Genomic DNA, 22,554 nt, shown 5'->3' with positions numbered 1-22,554 from the left:
CTTGCTATCCACAGGAGCTGGTCCACAAGAGGCTCTCTTCCTTCAGCATCCCTGCTCCAAGAACCATGTGGTTCAAGTCAGGGGAGCCATTTTGATGAGGCCCCCTAGGGAAAAAAGGAAGGCAGCAAGCAGTGTCCAGAGATAGCAGGACAGACTTAAAGAGACGCTGGAGTGCTACAAAGGGTTGGTGGGTTTCTTCAGAGGTCCCCCAAAGGGAGGAGGCCTCAAGTTTTGAGTCCCACAGATTCCTGTCTCCAGTGGGGAAGGAATTTCAGACCCAGACATAAGGCCAGATAAGTTTCATTCAGAAAGCAAAGCACAATGCACCCCACAGGCAAAGTGTGGGCATTGAGAGGAACGCCAGAAGTGGTTCCACCACCAGGGATATTTGTATTTTAAAATGGGGTAGGGTTTTGGTTTAAACATTCCTTTAGATCACTGGAGTTTTGTTGTTGTTGTTGTTGTTAGAGGTGGTGTTTTGTTTGTTTGGGGGGGACTGATACATTTGAATCATTTTGGTAATAACAGTGTTTAACGTTATCAATCAGCTCAGAGATGTTAAGTCTGATGAATTTATTACTATTTGGGTCATTGTGACATAGACCTTTGTTCTCCCAAACCATCCCTTCGAACAAATGATGATTTTCCACTAGATGTTCTTTTAAGACAGGGTGTCTTCCTCAAGGTAAGCATTTTTCTTTTGCTTGCCTCGCTCTCAGGACACACTGATCAGGAGGGCAAGATCAGGGGTTTCCTCTTCTATTTTATTTTGCAACTCAATAAGCGAATTGAAGACTAAAAGAAAAATGCATGCGTGCTCTGAATTAGGTTATGCTCCAGTTCTACCTTTATTTCTGAATTCCTGGCTTCTGGTTCCCATGCCTATGGTCCCTAATCTACCTGGTCTCCAGGGGAACCCAGCCGTCACAAAGCAGGGTCTCCGCACCTCCAGGACACTCCCTGGACTGAGCCCTGCGGTTCTCTGTGTAGAAATCCCGACTCTCACCACCATCGGGCTCTGGGGGTTTCCAGGCAGGAGGAGCCCCTAGTGGGGGGTGGGGGGGTGGAATCCGGTGTCTCTCAGGACCTCCCCCAGGAGACCCCAGAGGCGCAGACAACTCTGTTAGGAGCATCCTAGCTTGACGAGGCACCTGGGCATTCACCTGGAGAAGAGACTCCGCCGACGCCCGCCTGCCTGCGACCCGTTTAAGAAGAGCAAAGTCCCTCCCCCACCCTTTCAAGGCCGGGACGCCTTTTTCCAGCGCCACACGCCGGAGGGCTGCGCAGTTGTTCGGGAAAGTCAACCAGAGCGTGGGGTCAAAGAGCTGTGAAAACTGTGCTACCCAGAGTGCAGAGCGGCAAGGACAAAATTGCTAAGCCAATGAATGCTCAGCGACGGGCGTTTCTGCCTCTGATGGGGCGGGACTTCCGGCGCCGCTCCCGGAACAGTCATCTTTTTTGCTATTTACAGGTTTTCGGTCTGTCAGAGTTGGGAACGCTGGGTCTTACTCCAGATTAGGTGCTGTCCCCGTTGCTCACCTGTCTGAAAGGCGGCAGTGGAGGCCGTGCCGGTCTCCGCTGCACCTGCACAATCTGATGGCGGCGGCCACGCTGAGGGACTTGATTCAGGTAAGTGCTAAGTGCTGTGGGCCGCCCTCGCCCTTACCTCCCTGAAGTCCTAGAACCCCTAGAGGAGCCTGCTCACGTCACTGCAGTAGAAATCCGTGCCCAGAACGGTGCGGAGCACAGGACTGGAGTTTCCCTTTCTGACAGCCGGTAAGATGAGGTGTGGGAGTTTGTGTATCATGGGATGTCTGAGCCGGGAGCATTCACGCCAGGAATGGCAAGGTGAGGTATTTTGTCTCTGTTTTCAGGATGCTGGTAGCCAGAGTGCTGTGCACAGAAGAGGCACATGCTTTGAGTTAGGCTTTTCAAACTTTTGTATAAGCCGTTAAGAGTGAGAACAGCTTAAAAGGGAATAACATCGAGACCCAGGAAAGGTTGAGACTTTGTGCAAGTTCTCACAGTAGTTAAGAGCCAGCACTGAGGATTAAAAGGCAGAGGAACAAGTGCCCTAAGCCTATGGAGCCCTACCGTGATCACTTGCCTCTCACCGCCTTCCTCTTCCCATAGGTTCCCATTACTACAGAAGTGCTTACGGACTTATCACAGATGAGCAGAGTGTGTTCTAGGGTACCCATGACTACAGAAGCACTTATAGACTTAACACAGGTGAGTAGAAATGTGTTCCAGGGCCTCACTGGTGATAACCTTACTCTTTGTCTCTGGGATTATTATGTTCTTGGACTCTTCTCAAGGCTTTCCAGTCCTTAGGCCTAACCCACCAAACCCAGGAGTCACACATCCAAGCTGGGACTATATGTAGTGGTTCCTGTTGTTGGAAATCAGTGCAGAAAAGTGTGGAAGGTTATCCTAGGCTTAGCTACCTGAAAAACAAATGCTTGAAGATGAGGCTGAGTTCATTTATGACTCCTTTGTTTCTTATAGGAACTAAAAGATAGTGTGGGAGTTGGTCCTATAATGGGGGTCTCTTCTGAAGTGAGGTAAGCAATGGGAGTTTTGGGGAAGAGGAAAGAAGTGTTCTGACCCAGGTTTTATTAGGCTCCCTGTGGCTACAACATGGAGAACAGATAAGTTGTGAGATAGGAAAAGTGAGGAAAAGGCTACTGCAGTAATTCAGGTGAGTGCTGAGTCCAGATGGCCATTGAGGTAGTAGTTCTTGGATTATAGACTTTTTTTTTAACAAATTGCAGTTATTGAGAGTGAAAGAGAAAATTAGGAGATGAGGTTTATGAAAGCAAGGCACTTGGGTTTAGCAGGTAGAAGTGTGGAAGCCCCACTTCCATACTTGGTTGAAGGGAGAAGTTGGTTGTAGGGTCAGCTGTTATGAAGAATACCAGAAATTTTTTTTTGGACCATCTTTGGACTCTGAGATGTTTCAGGGAACAATTAGATTGGACATCAAATAGTTAATTACACAAGACTAGAACTGTGGAGAGTGAATCTGGATTCAGGATAGAGGTATCCAAAAGTAGTGATCAGTATTCACTCTGGGCTGTAACTTGGGTAACAATTCAAGAGGTGGAACCTGCTCATGCTGCTAATGCTATTTATAGTCTGGGGAAGGGAAGGTGGGGTCACTGCTGGGACTTACATTTTAGTACCTGGGTGGTCATTGTGGGAATCAAGAAGACAGGCCTGAGAGAGAAGTGGACACTGGGAGCATGAAACCTGGCAAGTTGCCAGTGCTCTAGGAGATGACTATATGTAAGATCAATGTGAAGTCCTAGGAGTAATTGAGGCAGTGAAGCAAGGATTAATGTCTCTTCAGCAGTTTAAATCCATCAGGATTTTGTAGTAACCCTTTGTATATTTGGGGAGTTTGTCAGGTACATAAGTTTAGGGGCACAGGTATTCATCTAGGAGAGTCACTATTTCTAAGGTAGAGGACTGCTGTAGCAGGGCATTGAGTGAGAGCCAGGAGAAGAGGAAGACAGAGACTGGAGAGGGTTTATCAAGTGTAGTGAAGTGGAAGAGAACCATGTTTGTCTGAAATCTGTCTGCAGGTTTTCTGGGTAACTAAGGCTGAAACAAGACAGGCAGAGCTGCTGCTGTGGTTTGGATGTGACTTGCATGTCCCCCAGGCTTCATGTGTTGAAATACAATTCCCAGTGTCAGATGCTAATAGAATGGAAATGTAATCTGACTATGATGTTTAGAGATGAGGTTTGGGGGAAGTAATTAGATTGAATTAAGTCATTGAGATGGGGGCCCTGTGATTGAATCCTGCTTGCTTTCTAAGAAAGAGATGAGTTGGCAGAGTGGCTCAAGTGACAGAATGCCTGCCTGCCCTGAATTCTACCCCCAGTACCACAAAAAAAAAAAAAAAGTAAACCACACATATATATATACATATATGGTATGCATATGCATGCATCTTGACTCTTGACATTGATATCTTGGGTTGCCACATGAGGCCTCTAGACCTTGTACCTCCAGAACCATGAGCCCAAATAAGCCTATTTTCTTTATAAAGTATCTTACTTTTATAAAATGCCTTTTATGCTAATGAAAAATGGACAAATATTGAGACCTTCAAAGCAGGATGGGAACTGTCTCTGTATGTGGGGACTATTAGGACCAGATCCTTTCTGGTTATGTTGTTAATAACCTGGGGAGAGCAGAGGGATGCCTATGGTATGTGACAGGCTGGGGTTGGGGACTGGAGTTGGCAGTGAGGCTGTGTGAGAAATGTGGTGCAGACCAAACTCTACATGGAAGGAATGTGAGCCAAAGGATCCATGGCCATGGCATTGAGGATGTCAGAATAATGATGAGTTCCTATGTGTTTGTGTCTGGGAGGCACAATTTGGAAATCCCAGGAAAATTGCCTGACTAGTAGACCCTGCATGCCAGCCCCAGAGTTTAGATAGCATCTCCCAGCTCATATGCCTGTTGGTGCTGTGGGAGACAATGATCAATGAGACCATTACAAGAGTGGGTATCAGTGCCACCAAGTATCTCCTCTGAGGTGGGGATTAGGAAAGAGTCAAGCAGGGGAAGAATGATTGTGGGGATGAACATGGGATTTTAGGAGTGAAGCTGATCATGAAAAGATCTGTCCTAATCCTGGCAGGACTGTGTGACCTTTGAAGATGTGGCCATTTACTTCTCTGAGGAAGAGTGGGGGCTGCTTGATGAGGCTCAGAGGCTGCTGTACCTCAGTGTCATGCTGGAGAACTTTGCACTTGTAGCCTCACTAGGTAAGGTTATCAGACATATCTCATGTCTTGAGCTTGTCTCTGTTTATCCGCTTTCCCCCTAGAGGTAGCTCTGTCCTTTTGAAAGCCATATCACAGGTTCTGCTAACTTCCCCACTGTGTTGGCACATGTGTAGGGATGAGCTGTGTGTATTGCCCTGATGAGCCCTGATATTTGCTGTCCCAAAGAGTGCCAGAAGGGTCTGGGAGTCAGGTGCCTTGAGTCAGCCTAACAGGCCTTACTTTACTTGTTCACTCCCTCTTTTTGGGTTGCTGTATGCAGATGCATCAAATTTTGTGTCCCAAGTTCTGCGCTCTTTGTAGGTGATACCTGTGACTGCTGGTATCAGGAATTATAGGCAGGCATTCTCATGTTCAGCATTTACATGTAACATGGACTGCTGAAAGCTCATCTGTCTTTCCCTTAGGACTTGCTTCATGAAGGTACATGTAGTGGTACAGCTAGGGGTTTGAGGAGAGCCCTGGTTGACTCGTAGGGTGAACAGGCAGTGTGGTCTCAGCATACCTGGCCTTGATCTGTGGCACCTAGTAGAGACCATGATAGGTGTCACCCATTTCTCTGTATTGCCCCCTCTGGTGTTTTCCAGTACTGACCCACATGCGTGCATTGTGAGGTGTGCATGCATATGTCATTAAATCTTCCTTGAACATAATCAGAATCTCTACTAAGTTCCAAGTAGATTGTCCTGGTTCTGGACACTGACAGACTTTAGCACACCATGCATGTGTCTTTCATCAGATAACAAAGTCTCACTGAAGGCTGTTGTAGAGTAGTACATTGCCTCTCTTCCAGATGGTATACCTCATCCTTGTGTCCCTTTTCTGGTGAGGACTCCCCATTTTGTGATCGTTAGAGGGCCAGTACTGCTCATCAGCCTCTTCCTTACCTGCTTCTTGTTCCCTCATTCTGAGCTTAATACATCAGGCATTCGTTCCTTGATATATGAATTATGAGGCTTCCCCTTTGTGGTTTTAAAATACACTCCCAGGATTTTAACTTGTGGAGGTAACAAAGAGCTTAATGTCACATATAGAAGAATTTATTACTTATAATACCAAGAAAATATGAATACCACATCACCCCAGGCCACAAGAAGTGCCTGGTAGTCAGGAGGTAGAAGCAAGAGAGAAGGGAAAAGTGTGAAAACATATCCTTTGTTGGAGTTTCTAAACAAAAGGCAGGACATGGTAAACAGTTTAGGATTGGGTAGTTTGAATAATTGCAACAAATTTTTGGACAAATGACTGACTGGCCTTAGTTTTCTGCTGCCTTACCTTGGGATGACTAAGGCAGAGGAATATTACATCCTGAAGTGTCCAAAACATGGAAAATATGCTTTGCAGTATGGATTCTGGATTGGTTAATTTGAATGTCACGTTCCCAGCTAAACCCTTTGATCTTGGAAACATCGTAATGAAACACCTTTGTACAATTAGTGCACACTAAAAATAAATAGGATTGCATTGTTTTGGACCAGCCAGCAGTATTTATTTTCCTTTTCATGGCAGTATTGGAGTTTAAACTCACAGCCTTGGCTAGGCAAGCATGTGCCATGCTCCCATCCAGTTTTACTTCAGTTATTTTTCACATAGTCTTGTGCTTTTTCCCCAGACTGGCCTCAGACCACAATCCTCCTATCTGTGCCTCTCCAGTTGCTGGGATTCTGGGTGGGCACCAGTATACCTGGCTTGTTTGTTGAGATGGGGGTGGGGAGTATCACACTAACTTTTTGCCTGGGCTGGCATCAAACCATGATCCTCCCAATCTTTACCTTCCAAGTAGCTAGGATCATAGGTATGAGCTACCATGACTGGCCCTCCAGAAGTATTTTTTTTAAAGAGTTGAAGTCTTGCTATGTTATCTAGACCAGCCCTGATCTCCTAGGCTTAAACAATCCTCCTGCCTCAGCCTTCCAAATAGCTGGGACTACAGGTATGTGCTATTATACCTAGCTTTCAGCAAAGATTTTTAAGGTACGTAAAAAAACAGGGTTTATATAGCTCAGTGGTAGAGTTCTTCCCTAGCATGTGTGGAGTGTTGGGTTTGATCCCCAGCACCACACAAAAATAAAACAAAGATACAAAATTTTTTTTATACACACAACATTTTAAAAGCACAATTATTATACTCCCACTTTAGTCACTGTAGATTTCATCAGAATTTCTCTGCTTTCAGTTTGCTGGCATGGAATGGAGAACAAAGAGACACCTTCTGATCCTGTTTCTGTAGAAGGATTATCATGGGTCAGGATGCCAATGGCAAGTCCTTCAACCCAGGAGACTCATCCCTGTGAAATGTGTGTCCCAGTCTTGAAAGACATTTTGCACCTGGCTGATCAAACTGGGCAGAAACCATACTTGATTGGCACATGTGCAAACCATCACCAGAACCAGAATTGTCAAAACTCAGAGAAAACCTTGAAAGGGGACCTAGACACAGCCTCCTTTGTGAAGAGCTGCAGATCCCATGTGTCAGGGAAGGCCTTCACCTGTGGGGAGTTTGGAAAAGACCTTGCATCCACATTGCAATTTCTCCATCCCCAGGCCATTCCCAATGGTGAGAAGCCAAACACAATCGCTGAGTGTGGGGAAACCTTTCATACTGAAATAAACCATTACAAGTGGGGTGAATGCAAAAGAGCTTGCAGCCTCAAACACACTCATATTCACCACTCAGGAGTCTATGCTAGAAAAAGGCTTTATGAATCTACCAAATGTGAAGAAGCCTACTGCTGCAAGTACTCACATGCTCAGCTCCAGAAAGTCTACAATGGAGAAAGGCCTTACGAGTGTAATGAATGTGGGAAATCTTTTAGCCAAACTTCCCACCTGAATGACCACCTCAGAATCCACACTGGAGAAAGGCCTTATGAGTGTGGCCAGTGCAGGAAATCATTTAGCCAAAGAGCCACACTCATTAAACATTACAGAGTTCACACTGGAGAAAGGCCTTATGAGTGTGGGGAATGTGGAAAATCCTTTAGCCAAAGTTCCAACCTTATTGAACATTGCAGAATTCACACTGGGGAAAGACCTTATGAGTGTGATGAATGTGGAAAAGCCTTTGGGTCCAAATCTACTCTTGTTCGGCACCAGAGAACACATACGGGAGAAAAGCCTTATGAATGTAGTGAATGTGGGAAATTCTTTACACAAAGCCATAGTCTGCTTGAACACCGAATAATTCACACTGGAGCAAGGCCTTATGAGTGTGACCAGTGTGGGAAGTCCTTTAGTCTAAAATATGGCCTCATTCAACACCAGTTAATTCACAGTGGAGCTAGGCCTTTTGAGTGTGACCAGTGTGGGAAGTCCTTTAGTCAAAGAACTACCTTGAATAAACATCACAAAGTTCACACTGCAGAAAGGCCTTATGAGTGTGGGGAGTGTGGGAAAGCTTTTATGTTCAAATCCAAACTTGTTCGACACCAGAGAACTCACACTGGAGAAAAGCCTTTCAAGTGCAGTGAATGTGGGAAGTTCTTTAGACAAAGCTATACACTTGTGGAACACCAGAAAATTCACACTGGATTAAGGCCTTATGAGTGTGGCCAGTGTGGGAAGTCCTTTATCCAAAAGTCTGGCCTCATTCAGCACCAGGTAGTTCACACTGGAGAAAGGCCTTATGAGTGTGGTAAATGTGGGAAATCTTTTACACAGCATTCTGGCCTCATTCTCCACCGAAAATCTCATAGCATGGACAGGACTCATGAAAGAAACAAATGTGGAAAAACCTTCAGCCCAAAATCTAACATTGTTTAGCTCCTGATAGACCACACTTGATGAAGAACTTGGGCCTGCAGTGGATGTGCTCTTTTTTGTTGTTGTTGTTTCTTTTTTCAATATTAGAGAGCCTCTGTGAGAGAACCACCTGCATGAAGTTAAACTTCAGGCTTCTCAAGCATCCAGGGGGTGAGAGTCCCCATGAGGTCAGGCCTTAGAAAAGAAGCTGTGCACATTCTGAACTGACTGGGACCCTTGCCAGTTATATCTCTGCTAGCTTCTCTAATAGAACCATTTTCCCTATCACCTTGCTCAGGGTGCATTGGTCATCCCAGCATGCTAAGGAAAGGCAGGTATCTGTGTTTAATTCCCTAGAGGAAGTCTTGATCAGCCTGAAACTTTAGGGAGAATTTGTTCCCTTTTCTGACAGATTAAACTATTCATATGACACACATTTACTAGGAGAACCTGGTCTTCAGTCTGCTGGAGGCTTCCAGGAATGGCTTCACTTCCTGGAAATTATTGATGTCACCTGACACATATAGTTGATTTTTCTAGCCTGTTCATCAACGGGTAACTGCCAGCCTTATACTACTCTGCTTTATGCATTAATAAGTGCTCTGTTGTTGAATCTACTTGCAATCTTTGGGGTTCCATTATTATTATTAATTTTGTTAGGAGAGGAAAAATTTTGGCTCTTCCAAAGTTTGGATGAAGGGATCAACAAGCTGTCTCCATAGGGAAAGTGTAGCAGAAAGTAGTTCTCATTTCTCATTCCTTGATCTAATTTGCTTTGCTGCCCAAGACCTAGGAAACCATGCAGGGCTTTCCGGCCCTAATTTGTGGCCTTCCTACCTTCATTTTTGGAGAAACAAGAGGTCACTGTGAAAAGGGGTCAGTTTTAAACTCCAGTGCTTCTAAGAATAGCATGAATTTGTTTAGTTCCCAAAGATTGCCATGTAATGAATGCCCAGCACTGTTGATGGGAGACTCTTCCTAGATTTTACACAGGAGACACATACCCTGCTGTCTGATTTCATAGATGGTGTAATTCAAGCTTGTGGGAGCCAAGCATGAGCTATGATGAACAGAAATGGTAGGTGTAACAAGAACTGGAAGAGCCTGCAGCAAAACAAATGAACAAGTGTCACTCTAGTAAAAGTGTATCACAAATCTAGTGAGTGGCTGTGTCTTCATTTATTTCCATGACACACACAGTCATGTGGTCTCTGTGTACTAAATGTGACAATGTATGCATAGTGTGGCAGGGAGAGAACAACCCTCTTGTCCTGCAGACATGATAGTGGACCTAGCAGCTCATGGGGCCTAGAGCACACTTTGGCACAACCCAGAGGTTCATGTAGGGGGGGTTTAATGTGAGTTCAGTAGGAATGTTGGGAAAGAGACTTGGGGAGCCTGGGTAGTAGAAGCCTTGACTCAGAAATGGCATCTTCCCCCACCACAGAGGCTTTTCTCTGAACCACAGTAACATTACATCCCAAGGGAATGTCCACGTCCCCCTTATGTCCTGCACATTATTTAGCCCTTGGAACTCCTGGGTCTCTCTGCAACTTTCCCAGTGACAGAGAAACATCTCCAAAAGCCCAAGGCCAACTTCCTGCCTCTGACTTGGTAGACATTGATGCCCTTCAAGAAAGTGACAATCACCTTTACCTAGTATAAACTAGGAAGTGGCCCAGAGGAAGGTGAGAATGCAGACTGATCACTTGGTCTGGCTGAGGAAGGTTTTCCCTCTGTCTCATGTGGGTGACAATAGTCTTCCTGTTTTGAACCTGCTTTCTCTATCCACAGTGCCTGCTGTTTTCCGAACATGTTCTGGTCTTACAAATTTTTCCTGGTCTTGCAACAAACACTGCCTTTCCTCCTCACCGCAGTGCCTAGCATATTCTAGCCTTAGTTCAATGTCCTTCCAGGATCCAGAGGAGAGAAACTGACTGTTCCACCCTGGCTAGCCAAATGTGCCCGCAACCCAATTAGCTGCATCCCTGGGTGATAGGCTGTTGTCAGAGAAGTGGCTGAGTAATGCAGGCCACGGGTATCTTCAACAAAATCTTGGTGGAAAGGCTGCTGTTTTCAACAAGATCTACCCTTGTTTCCTAAGGCTTGGGATCTAGTCTTTCAGTGGTGGAGGAGATGATTTTAGAGGGCAGAGAGGCATGCCAGAGGTATTTGAGGACAACCTGAGAAAAACTATCCTCCTTTATCCCATGAATGATGTCAAGATGGAGTCTTGACTCTGCACTCAGTTTTCAGTACTTAACCCCTGATGTCTGGCTTGTTTACCTTTCCCATGAGTGTTGTGATTTGAATATGAAATTTGTTCTGATTTGAATATGAACATGAAATTCAACACAGGTTTATGTGTTGAATGCTGAGTTCCCAGGTAAGGGTGTTATTTGGGTAGGTTGTGGAAATGTTAGGAGGCGGATCACTCAGGGCGTGACTTTGAAGCTTATACCTGGTCCCCAGTCTACTAACTAGCTCTGCTTCCTGACTTCTGTGAGTTGAACAGCTCTGCTCCACCACACCCTCCTAGTCATGATAGATCGAAAACCCTGAAACCAAGAGCAAAATAAATTCTGAATGTTTCTGTCTGATATTTTGTCACAGAGACAAGAAAAGTAGGACACAAAAGAGGAAATAGTCTGGTACTCGCCTCTTAGCAGGGGGAATAAGCTCACTGGCATTCGATGGCAGAATTTTGAGTTTATCATTGTCCTTTGAGGACAAATTTCCATTTGTGGCCAAGTAGATTTTTCCATTATCCAAAGCAATTCAAGTTTTCCTTTTAAAATAAGTTTAAGGCACATAAAAAGTGGGCCCATTTAACTTGAAACCACTAGTAACAATGACCATGCTAATGTTTCCTGACTGACTAAGGTCAGGCCTACACATGATCACTGATTTAGTGCTCATGACACCCGTCCTCAAAAATTAGGAAAATGCAGCTAATGCAGTAAAGAGTTCATAAAGGCAACTTACTTTAGAAAGTGCTCTTTTCTGGTAAGACTGCCTTTGCCATTATTGGCAGCCAAATTTCGTTCTTTTATGAAATGTGGGTGAGAGGAGGTGACAATTCATGTTTTCAATATGGTCAGAGGAATATGAGCTCCTTTTATCCCTTTTACTCATTCTTTCCATGGTTATATGTTTAGAAAATTCTTATTTATATTCCAGGCCACCTCTGTTTTTGCCTTCATGTTTCCCAACATCATTCAGACCTTTGTTTTCTTTTGCAGAGATCCCAACTCTCCCAGTTTTGTTTTACTTGCTAAGCAATCAAAACACTTTTGAAAATTTGGTCATGACCATGTCTCTGATTTCCACAAGAAATTCAACTATTCCAAGCATCATCAATTAATAGGTGACAAAGTGTGTGTGTGTGTGTGTGTGTGTGTTGCTGGGGATTAATCTAGAGCCTTTTCCATGCTAGGCAATTGCTGTACTACTGAGCTACAGTCTCAACCCCAAGGGACTAATAATTTTAAGTTTCTTGCTAGGAATGTATAATTTTTATATAGATTAGGACAGGTGGGTCCCAAGAATCATAAATCCTGTAAGATACCTAACATGAACATTATGTATGTATTAACTCAAAAATTGCTGACATTAATTGTTTGGTTTCATCAGTGGAAATTGCAGGAAGTTTTAAAAATAGGGCTAGTGTAGTGGTCAAAGTGGTAAAGCACATGCCTAGAAAGCGTGAGGCCCTGAGTTCAAACCCCAATATGGAAAAAAAAATTCAGGCAGACTACAAAGTGAAAACAATATTTGCAACACACATAACCATCAAAGGGTCTCAACTTCAGAATATACACTGAACTCCAACAAATCAAAAGGAAAAAGACAACCCAATTGAAAAATGGGTAAAAGACTTGAGTCATTCTGACTATGCCCAGGTAATATTATTACCAAAGGACTACTGGTCTGGTTATTCATTTTTCCCCATCACATCATCTTCATTAGCTACACTGTTCTTTAAATGACCATGTCTTTTCCTTAGGTGGAGGGGGAGATTAGCCTTTATTCAGCGTTCTAGATGAAAAGCAAGACAGGTCAGGGTAAACAGGCTGATATCTGGCTAGTTTAAATGATTCTGGTGGGCTCTGGAGCACCCAAGCTGTCACTTGTTTTCTGTTGCCTGGTAACTAAGATTAGAGAAAATGTTTCCTTAGATGGAACTCTGCATATGAAAGGTGAATGAATGCCAAGCAAGTCAACTTGTAAGAGAGGTAAATGATGCTGGCTGTTAGTTTGGTGCTGTGGTTAACAGATGCCACATGGCAATCTGGGCATGGTAGCACATGCCTGAAATTCCAGCACTCAGGAGGCTGAGGCAGCAAGATCTGGAGTTCAAGACCTGCCTGGGCTACATAGCAAGTCTGGGTCAACCTGAGGAAAATGACTAGACCCTTAAACTCTATCTTCAACGTTCTTTACAGCTTTCTCTTTTGATAGTTGTTGATTGCTGGCGATATGCAAGTTTAGCCTTAAATGGAGTTTATGACTACATAGTGGCCACTGCAACCTTCCTTATCTGTGTCAGGCCCTCTTTTCAACAGACTGAGCCCCAAGAACAGGGGCCTTAATGACTCCTCTGGGCAACCCACACACAGTTGGCTTTCTGAGAGAAGTCAGCCCTGCTCCCTGTGTTATCCAGGGAATTATGCTAGTTCTTTGCCTGCTGGACATACATGCTTAAAGTTTGAGGAGTCATGTGTGATCTGAGATGGCACCTGTTAGGTGACAGTGAGGAAGGGGAAAGTCAGGGCCATGAAGGATAAGGCAGCAATGTTAGAACACAATGAAGGCATCTGGCATTTCCGAACACAGAGCAGGGAAGTGGGGGGTCTCAGGACACACCTCCCCAGGAGAGTCCTGAAGGCTGTCTCCAGAGTTGGCCCCAGAGGCCAGGTGTCCAGTCACCTCAGGAAGTGGGGCAGGTGATTCCCACAGGGGCAGGGCCTCAGGCCGGGCTGGCGCTGCAGAGGCCAGAGCTCCTTGGCTCCCTCAGGGCTCCCGTCCTCCCTGCTGACCGAGGCCTACTTCCGACCTCCATGAGCTACCGCCCTGGCCGCTGACCAGCCCGCTTCCCGCTGGACACAGTCCTAACTTTGAGGACCCAGTTAGCTATTGGCTTGGAAAACGCAGGAGCGGTCTATGACTACGACTAAAGCCAGATTCAGAAAAGAAATGGAAAGAGAGGGTTTTGGATGTGCGGCTAATGGGTGACCTGAAGCTGCGGGTAAAAGGTGGCGACGCCATTTCCCAGTGCTCCACGCTTGGCCGCTTGCCCTTTGTTCTGGGTGGTCCAGGTCCATAGAGTTTGATTCTCCATCAAGGAATTGTGAGAACTACGTTACCCAGAATGCTCTGTCAACAGCGGAAAGACACCAAGCCAATAGCGTTCATAAACAGGGTCATTTCCGCGTTTGGAGCAAAGGGTTGAGGCGGGAGTTCCGGCCTCGCTCAGGTGGCGCTCATTTTAGCAGTTAATGTGTCCATCTACGCTAACAGAGCTATGGGGCCTCTTTGTCCCTAGTGACGAGAGTCGGAAGACGCGCGGGAGGGGTCGAGCCCATCGCACAGCGTCTGGTATCAGGGTCTGTAGCGGCGAACGCTTTGTCCAGGTCCCGGACCGGGTCGCTCTTCGCTTGCTTCCGCAGAGTACGGTGGCCGGCGGCTGCGCTAACGGATCCAGCTCCGGTAAGGGCCTCATCCGTCCTCATCTCCTCAAATGATTCAGTCTCTAATGACGGGTCTGCTGATGTCGCCACGCTGTAGGTCTCTGTCTCCAGTGCAGTCGTCGCTCGTGGGCGGGGTCCCTATTTCAAAGATAGTGTGATGAGGCGGGGGATGGCGTGACAGCCAGGGGGCCCCAGTGCATGTAAATTCTAAGAGGGGCGACAGAGCCTGGAGACTCAAGCCGTGACAATGTGAAGAGTTTAGCTTTATCGCCATGCCACTGGGAACCGTGGAGAGTTGTGCACGTAAGAGGTAGGTAGTGTGAGTGAGGATTTTCAGGTGGAAGGGATGATAGCACTGTAGACTGAGTCCTGTTTTCAAGACCCCACAGCTGGTAAGAGCGATCATTGAGGATTCGAACACCTAGGCTCAAATGTAATGAAGTTTTCCCCAGGTCATCGGCTTGGGGCTGAATAGGGGCACAGGAAGGCCTGAGTGTGGAGCCCTTTCATGGTCACCTGCCTTTCATGATACCTTCCTCTTCCCACAGATTTCTGACTGCAGAAGCACATATGGACCTCACAGAGGTGAGTGGAGCATGTCTCAGGCTGTCATAACTCATGACCCTACAATGGGGATTTTTTTTCCCCTAGATTTCCTTAGGAATTCCTTGGACCAGAGTACCCTTAACAAACCCTAAGACCCTTAATTAACCTGTCTAGTATCCTGATTCTAGGTTGGGGATTATTTGGATAATAATCCCACAAATAGTTCCTATTTGTGGCAGATAGTGGAATAAAGTGTAAAAGGTGTGTAACCAGGAATAACCAGAATGTGTAAATCCTTGGAGATGAGGTTCTATTATGTTTCAACTGAAAAGAGCAGGACAGGATTCAGACACGGAATGACTCAGAAACTGTCTATTCTGTAGGTAGTAAGAGCACTGGGAGGTTTATAAAAGAGGAGAAGATTGGTGGAGTAGCTCAAGTGGTAGAGTGCCTGCCTAGCAAGTGTGAGGCCCTGAGTTCGAGCCCCAGTATCACAGACACACACACACACACACACACATACACAAAAGGAAAAAGATGCTGGTCTTACCTGTCTCTCTGTTACTGTAACAAAAAAGAACTCTATATTTGTGTGAAGGAGGCAATAGAAAGACCAGGGAGGAAGATACTACAATGTTCAGGTGAATGTTGATAGTCACTGGATCAATGTGACAGTCATGAAGGTGGAAGAAGTAGCATTTCTGGATTTTTTTTTAGTTAGGGCTGCCTGGATTTCCAGATTTTGAGACAGGGAAAGGTAGTAGTAAATCATTACTATAAGTTTTTTGAGTTTAGTGTATGGAAGGAAGAAAACTCCCTTACTGAAATATAAAATTGGTAAGAAGGTTAATTTTTGTTGAGAATATTGTAAGTTTTGTTGTTATCTATGATCTGACAAGTAGTCAAGGATCCTAAGGCATGAGGGGCATAAAAGAGTTGCAAAGACATAGGAATACTTAGTAGATGACACTGAGGCCAGGACTGAATGTTTTTGTCTCCACTCCCCCTGCCCATGCTTCCCCAAGTTCATTTGTTCAAATCCTAATCCCAGTATAATGGTATTTAGAGGTAGGTCCTTTGAGAGGTAATTAGATAATAAGAATGGAGCCCTTATTTATAGGATTAGTGAATGCCCTTTAGAAAAAGAGGCCAGAGAACTAGTTGATGCTCTTTGTACCATGTGGGGGATACAGGGGAAGTTGGCAGTCTACAGCCTGGAAGAGGGCCCTCACCAGGACTGACCATGATGGCACCCTGACTTCAGACTTACAGCCTCCAGATCTCTGAGAAATAAAGTTGTGTTGATATTAAGCCATCCAGTGTATGGTATTTTGTTTCCTAAACTAAGAAACCAGGAGAAGTGCTTATTCAACATGGTATAGACTCACCAATATTTGCTGTAATCCTGTGTGTGTCTATGGAATGTCAGTCAGATGGGTAGATTAGTTTAGGGGCACAAGTGTTCATCTGTGAGTCACTGGGTATGGGATGGAGAACCACTGAGGCCACTGAGTTTGAATGAAGATTAAAAGTGAAAGGAAAGACCAGGTGCCTGTGGCTTATACTTATAATCCTAGCTACTCAGGACGCAGAGATCAGAAAGATCATAGTTCAGAGCCATCCCAGGCAAATAGTTCTCAAGACCCTATCTTGAAAATCCTTTCACAAAAATAGGGCTGGTGGAGTGGCTGAAGGTGAAGGCCCTGAGTTCAAGCCCTAGTACCACACACACAAAAAACAAAAATTTTAAAAGTGAAAGGAAGGGATGGAGGTGTGGCCAAGTTGTAGAGTACCTGCCTACCAAGCACAGAGCCCTGAGTTTAAACCCCATTATGGGAAAAAAAATAGTGGTGAGGGTATATAGAGATGAGCAGAAGTAGAGAACAGTAAGTGTCTGAGATCCACAGGTAATCCTATGTAGATGATGGTGAAGCAAGAAACAGTCAGAAAAACGTTTAGAGTAGGCTCCTGGACATTGAGGACCATTGCAAGTCTGGGATACTACTGTGTCCTGTTTGAATTTGCTAACCTCTTTCTGAGTGCCATGTGCTAAGCAACATGTAGGAAGGACTGGGAGATGACTAAGATGGAGCAGGGGTCTAGAGGTGGCTATGGGAGTGAGACTATTTGAGTGTAATCCAAAGAGTTATGGTCACATGTTGAAGAAGTGTGAAATGAAGGACCCAGGCCCCTAGCATTGAGGACATGAGCGCGAAGGGTGAACTCACATTTGGTTGTATCTTGGAGTCACCATCCATCAGGCATTGTCTAACAGGAAGGGATATAGCCCTGCATGCCAAGTCCCTAGTTTAGAGGATATCCTCCTGCCCATCTGCTGCTGCTGCGGTGATACTGGGGCCATGATGAGCATCGGTGGGCATTAGTGGCATTGGGGCCTGGTATTCCTCTGAGGAAGGAATGTGGGGAAGAAGGAGGAACAGAGGATGGATGAGTAGGTGGGAGATCTTGGGAAATTGATTGTGAAATGATCTGTCCCCGTTATGGCAGGGCTGTGTGACGTTTGAGGATGTGGCCATTTGCTTCTCACATGAAGAATGGAGACTTCTTGACAAGACTCAAAGGCTCCTGTACCTCAGTGTTACACTACAAAACTTTGCACATATAAGTTCACTAGGTAAGGCTCTCACACCCACCCAGTGTCATGTGCTCTGTCCTTGTTTTCCCCAGAGACTGATTTACCCTTTCCATAGTCAGCCCCTGGGCTGTGTTAACATCTACATATCTTTGGCATAAGTTCTGTGGGGGGTGCAGCATAGAGCTATATGCACTGCCCCTGGCTATGCATTCATTAAGCAGCACTAACACCTGTTGCCCATGTGGTCTGGGAGTTGGGTATCTTGCAATCAGCCTAATGATGTCATCTTGTTCACCCTCCCTGGCTGTGTCCAAATTCATACACCTTATGTCACAAGTTACCCCTTCCCTCCTTCTGCTAGCTGAGTTTTTTTGTGGCCATTTGTGGCATAATTGCATTCATTGTCATGGCATATATCGTGCTGTTCTTATCAACCCTCCTTTTTAGATTTTTACAAAGTAATGTTTCCTTCCTTTCCTGTGATCTCTTATGCTGAGGTGTTGTGTATCAGTGCTGACCACTGGACCTAGCTTCATATAGGTTCCATATACTGATGTTATTCAGAGTATGGCGAGAAACCTGGTTCCTTTATAGAATAAACATGGAGGGCTGGTGGAATGGCTGAAATGGTAGAGCACCTGCCTAGAATAAACATGGTTTCAAAGGTGGCCTGGGCCTGGTGAATGATAACTAGAGAAAGGCATGACATCTGGGCTATTTTCAAATAATAAAACGGAGCCTGTCCTGTGTTCAACATTTTTGTTGCAAATGCCACCATCCAAACCTCATTTCCACATTTTCTTCCCCTTATGTGGTATTTCATCTGTGATTTCCAGCATCTGGCTTCACCACCTTTCTGATCTCCAGGTGTTACCTGTTCCTCTGTACTGCTCCCTTTGCAATATTTTCCAACAGTGCCTCACATATACCATCTAGTTAAGCATACATCTATCTTTGTATAAATCTGAATACTTGTCTTGGACATAACCCTCCTTTCTGCACAGCATATACTTGTCACCAGCAGACAGCATACTACTGAAGGCTGTCTGCTGAGTTCTATGGATTTTGAGGCTATTCAAGAATAATTTTATGATAATGTTGGAGTAGCTTAAGGCTATTGGCAGTGCAAGGAGTTGGAGACTCTGTCTCTTCCTGTAGTCCATTCACAAACTGTTTCTTTCATCTGGTGAGGCCTTCCCAATTCTGTGATCTTTCGAGACACCATATTGCCATGCAGCCCTTTTCTTAACCTGCCCCCAGCTCCCTTAGCCACTGGGAAAAATAAAAAATAACATGGAATCATTTTTGTGGATTGTGTGTGATGGGGTTTCCTCCTCTGAGCATAGTTTACATGCATTTCATCAGCAATTCTTTCCTTTCAGGTTGTGGGCATGGAACAGAAGATGAAGAATTACCTTCTGAGCAGAGAGTTTCTGTAGGAGTACCACATGATGAGACTCCCAAGGCAGGTTCATCCGCACAGAAAACTCACCTCTGTGAAAAGTGTGTCCCAATTCTGCAAGACATTTTGCATCTGGCTGATCTGCCTAGGCAGAAAGACAGGGTTGGGACATGTACAAATCTTCATCAGCATGAAAAACATCACAGTGCAAACAAAACCTTGAATAGGGATGGTGATAGGGCCAAATATTTGAAACGATGTCTGTTTAAAATGTCAATGAAGCCCTTCTCCAGTTGGGAGGTTCAGAAGGACCTCCCAGACATATTGAGCCTTCTTAAGTCCCTGGTCTTTCCTAACAAAATCACTGAGGGGAGGGAGGACATTGATAGTCATAAAAGTCACAAGTCAGGAGAATGTGAGAAATCTTCCATCCACAAACACACTCCTGTTCACCACTCACGAGTCTCCAGTGGAAAAAAGCTTTATGAGTGCAGCAAATGTGGGAAAGCCTTCCGTGGCAAGTACTCACTTGATCAGCACCAGAGAGTCCACACTGGAGAAAGGCCTTGGGAATGCAGTGAATGTGGAAAATTCTTTAGCCAAACCTCCCACCTGAATGATCACCGGAGAATCCATACTGGAGAAAGGCCCTATGAGTGCAGCGAATGTGGAAAATTATTTAGACAAAATTCCAGTCTTGTTGACCATCAGAAAATTCATACTGGAGCAAGGCCTTATGAGTGTAGCCAGTGTGGGAAATCCTTTAGCCAGAAAGCCACCCTTGTTAAACATCAGAGAGTTCATACTGGAGAAAGGCCTTATAAATGTGGTGAATGCGGGAATTCCTTTAGTCAAAGTGCCATTCTTAATCAACACCGGCGAATTCACACTGGAGCAAAGCCTTATGAATGTGACCAGTGTGGAAAATCCTTTAGCCAAAAAGCTACCCTCATTAAACACCAGAGAGTTCACACTGGAGAAAGGCCTTATAAATGTGGTGAATGTGGCAAATCATTTAGTCAAAGCTCCATCCTTATTCAACACCGTAGAATTCACACTGGAGCAAGGCCCTATGAGTGTGCCCAGTGTGGAAAGTCCTTTAGCCAAAAGTCTGGGCTTATTCAACACCAGGTAGTTCACACAGGAGAAAGGCCTTATGAGTGTGACACATGTGGGAATTCATTTAGTCAATGCTCTAGCCTCATTCACCACCAAAAATGCCACAGCATGTAGAGGCTTCATGGAAACAGCAAATGTGGAGAAGCCTTTGACCCAAGGCCTAACATCTTTTAACTCCTGAACACCCACACTTAACAGACCTGAGACCTATAGAGAGGGACCTTTTTCCAGTATTATGTCATTAAAGAGCTTTTGCGTCGGAACCACCTGCCTGAAGTTGAACCTGAGACTTCTGATATGCATTGGGGTGTGAGATTCTATATGAGTTCAGACGTGTGTGAGCCTTAGAGGAGCTGCTCTGCACATAAACTGGTTGGGGGCATTGCTAGTTACGTCTTTTCCAGTTTCTCTGGTAAAGCCATCTTCCTCAACCACCTTGCTCAGTGTGCATTGATTATCCCAGCATGCTAAGGAAAGGCAAATGTCTGTGCTTAATTTCCTAGAGAAAGGCTTGAACAGCCTGAGACTTTGGGGGTGGGAAGAATTTGTTCCCTTTTCTGACTGATGAAAGCGTGCATATGACCCAGTTTGTACCAGGAGGACCCAGTCTGTAGTCTCCTGGAGGCCTCCAAGTATGACTTGCTTCCTTCATAGAAAAGTTGGTTTAATCAGTCTCACCTGACAATTGGGTAAATGTTTCTGACCTGTTCACCAACAGGTAACTTCCTGCTCACATTGCTCTGGTCTGTGCATTGGTAACATGCCTTATTGGTAAAGGTACCTTAATTTAGGAGTTTAGTTTACTATGTAGGGAAGCTTGAAAGGATGGACAGCTTTTGTGGTTGTCTCAATTTTTTGTGCCTATTCTGGGGCAGTAAGATGACACAGTACTTCTTATACTGGTTTTGGTCAGATTTGCATTGCTGACCAAGACAGCTTACAAAACAATGCAGGGATTTTATTGTATTGATTTGTGGCTTGGATGCCTGTGAGACTAGGAGTCATTCAGAGGAGAGGGTATCTGTTAGGAAAAGTTCCTGTACTTACTGGAATAGGAAGACTTTGCTTCATTATTCCCAGAGGATGTCTTTTAATACCAGCATGTAGAGAAGAAACTGATCACAAAATTCTACAAATAGCTGTTTATAGACTAGAAATACTATCATTCCATAGGCTGGTGTCATTAGTAAAATGAGCAGAGTCAGCTGTGAACCATAATTGGTATGGAGGAATTTACAGCCAGATGGAATGTGCCTCTTGTAATAATGTGTCCTCAACTCTTCCAGTGACTGCTGTGAGCAGTCTGATAGCTGAGGTCATTGTCAGAGAAAATAATCTAAAGGGTTTATGTACTTTCTGGGTTCATCCCAAATCCATTGCTGTAGAGCAGGAAAAAGAGGCTAGAGATCATAGAGTCCAGGGAGATAGCTTTTGTGATCCCGTAGTCTCGTATTGCAATTGCCTTCATTGTTTACCAGTACTTCTTGCACTGATATAGAGCAGCCCTTCCCCATGCATGAAGACAGAGATAATGACATTCACATGTGCTGCCAGGCCTTCTGGTTTCCACAATGTAGAAGTTCAGACTTTTATATTTTGAATCATCTTTTATAAAGCTTACTTATGTGTAACTGATGTAGCAATCTATATGCATTTATGGTTTATAATTTAAAGAGTTGTGTTACATAAACTTACAAAACTATCATGATAATGACCATGAACACATCTATGACTGACTTCATGCCTTATAATCTTTCCAGCCTTTCCCAGGCTTGCAAATGTCCAATAATTTCACTCACAAGACTATAGTTTGTGAATTAAATCTTTAAAATAGTTACACTTTTCTGGATTTTTTTTCCACACTACATAATTATTTTGAGTTTTTTTCCTTCTGTTTTTTTTGAGTAGTCCATCCTTTTTATTGCTGAGTAGCATTTGACTCTATGGATGTGCCACCATTCATGGGCTGTTGGGTTGTTTGCTATCATGGCTGTTACAACTACAGCAACAATGGACATAGGCATACATTTCTTTTTTTTTTTTAATCTTTATTTTATTATTCATATGTGCATACAATGCTTGGGTCATTTCTCCCCCCCTGACCCCACCCCCTCCCTTACCACCCACTCCGCTCCCTCCCTCTCCCCCCCCACCCCCTCGATACCCGGCAGAAACTTTTCTGCCCTTATCTCTAATTTTGTTGAAGAGAGAGTATAAGCAATAATAGGAAGGAACAAGGGTTTTTGCTAGTTGAGATAAGGATAGCTATACAGGGAGTTGACTCACATTAACTTCCTGTGCATGTGTGTTACCTTCTAGGTTAATTCTTCTTGATCTAACCTTTTCTCTAGTTCCTGGTCCCCTTTTCCTATTGGCCTCAGTTGCTTTTAAGGTATCTGCTTTAGTTTCTCTGCATTGAGGGCAACAAATGCTAGCTAATTTTTTAGGTGTCTTACCTATCCTCATATCTCCTTTGTGTGCTCTTGCTTTTATCTTGTGATCAAAGTTCAATCCTTTTGTTGTGTTTATCCTTGATCTAATGTCCACATATGAGGGAGAACATATGATTTTTGGTCTTTTGGGCCAGGCTAACCTCACTCAGAATGATGTTCTCCAATTCCATCCATTTACCAGCAAATGGTAACATTTCGTTCTTCT

The 22,554-nt window shown here is 44.6% G+C and overlaps 2 protein-coding genes across 2 annotated transcripts; both read left to right on the top strand.

The window, feature by feature from the left end:
- The first annotated feature begins 1,424 nt into the window (after nucleotides 1-1,424).
- Nucleotides 1,425-9,698, top strand: LOC109696989 (uncharacterized). The gene is made up of 4 exons (XM_020180318.2): nucleotides 1,425-1,629; nucleotides 2,134-2,232; nucleotides 4,658-4,784; nucleotides 6,979-9,698. The coding sequence occupies exons 1-4, from the start codon at nucleotides 1,597-1,599 to the stop codon at nucleotides 8,562-8,564; spliced, it is 1,845 nt and encodes a 614-aa protein (XP_020035907.2). The 5' UTR covers nucleotides 1,425-1,596; the 3' UTR covers nucleotides 8,565-9,698.
- Nucleotides 9,699-14,267: 4,569 nt separating this feature from the next.
- Nucleotides 14,268-22,006, top strand: LOC109696988 (uncharacterized). Its single transcript, XM_074058520.1, has 4 exons — nucleotides 14,268-14,543; nucleotides 14,782-14,818; nucleotides 17,288-17,414; nucleotides 18,758-22,006. Exons 1-4 carry the CDS (start codon nucleotides 14,506-14,508, stop codon nucleotides 20,008-20,010), a joined length of 1,455 nt encoding a protein of 484 aa, XP_073914621.1. The 5' UTR covers nucleotides 14,268-14,505; the 3' UTR covers nucleotides 20,011-22,006.
- Nucleotides 22,007-22,554: the final 548 nt, after the last annotated feature.

Source organism: Castor canadensis, chromosome 16 (assembly GCF_047511655.1).
Source record: "Castor canadensis chromosome 16, mCasCan1.hap1v2, whole genome shotgun sequence".
Lineage (NCBI taxonomy): Eukaryota > Metazoa > Chordata > Mammalia > Rodentia > Castoridae > Castor > Castor canadensis.
Note: the sequence above shows the minus strand (reverse complement) of the source record. Positions and strands in the feature narration are given on the sequence as shown.

What these genes read in the sequence shown, in the direction of transcription:
- LOC109696989 (XM_020180318.2), top strand. Translation starts at nt 1,597, where the DNA reads ATGGCGGCGGCCACGCTGAGGGACTTGATTCAG. An exon ending in CGCTGAGGGACTTGATTCAG is followed by an intron (nt 1,630 to 2,133) that starts GTAAGTGCTAAG and finishes CTCTTCCCATAG; the next exon opens with GTTCCCATTACTACAGAAGT. An exon ending in TGCACTTGTAGCCTCACTAG is followed by an intron (nt 4,785 to 6,978) that starts GTAAGGTTATCA and finishes CTCTGCTTTCAG; the next exon opens with TTTGCTGGCATGGAATGGAG.
- LOC109696988 (XM_074058520.1), top strand. Translation starts at nt 14,506, where the DNA reads ATGCCACTGGGAACCGTGGAGAGTTGTGCACGTAAGAG. An exon ending in CACATATGGACCTCACAGAG is followed by an intron (nt 14,819 to 17,287) that starts GTGAGTGGAGCA and finishes CCGTTATGGCAG; the next exon opens with GGCTGTGTGACGTTTGAGGA. An exon ending in TGCACATATAAGTTCACTAG is followed by an intron (nt 17,415 to 18,757) that starts GTAAGGCTCTCA and finishes CTTTCCTTTCAG; the next exon opens with GTTGTGGGCATGGAACAGAA.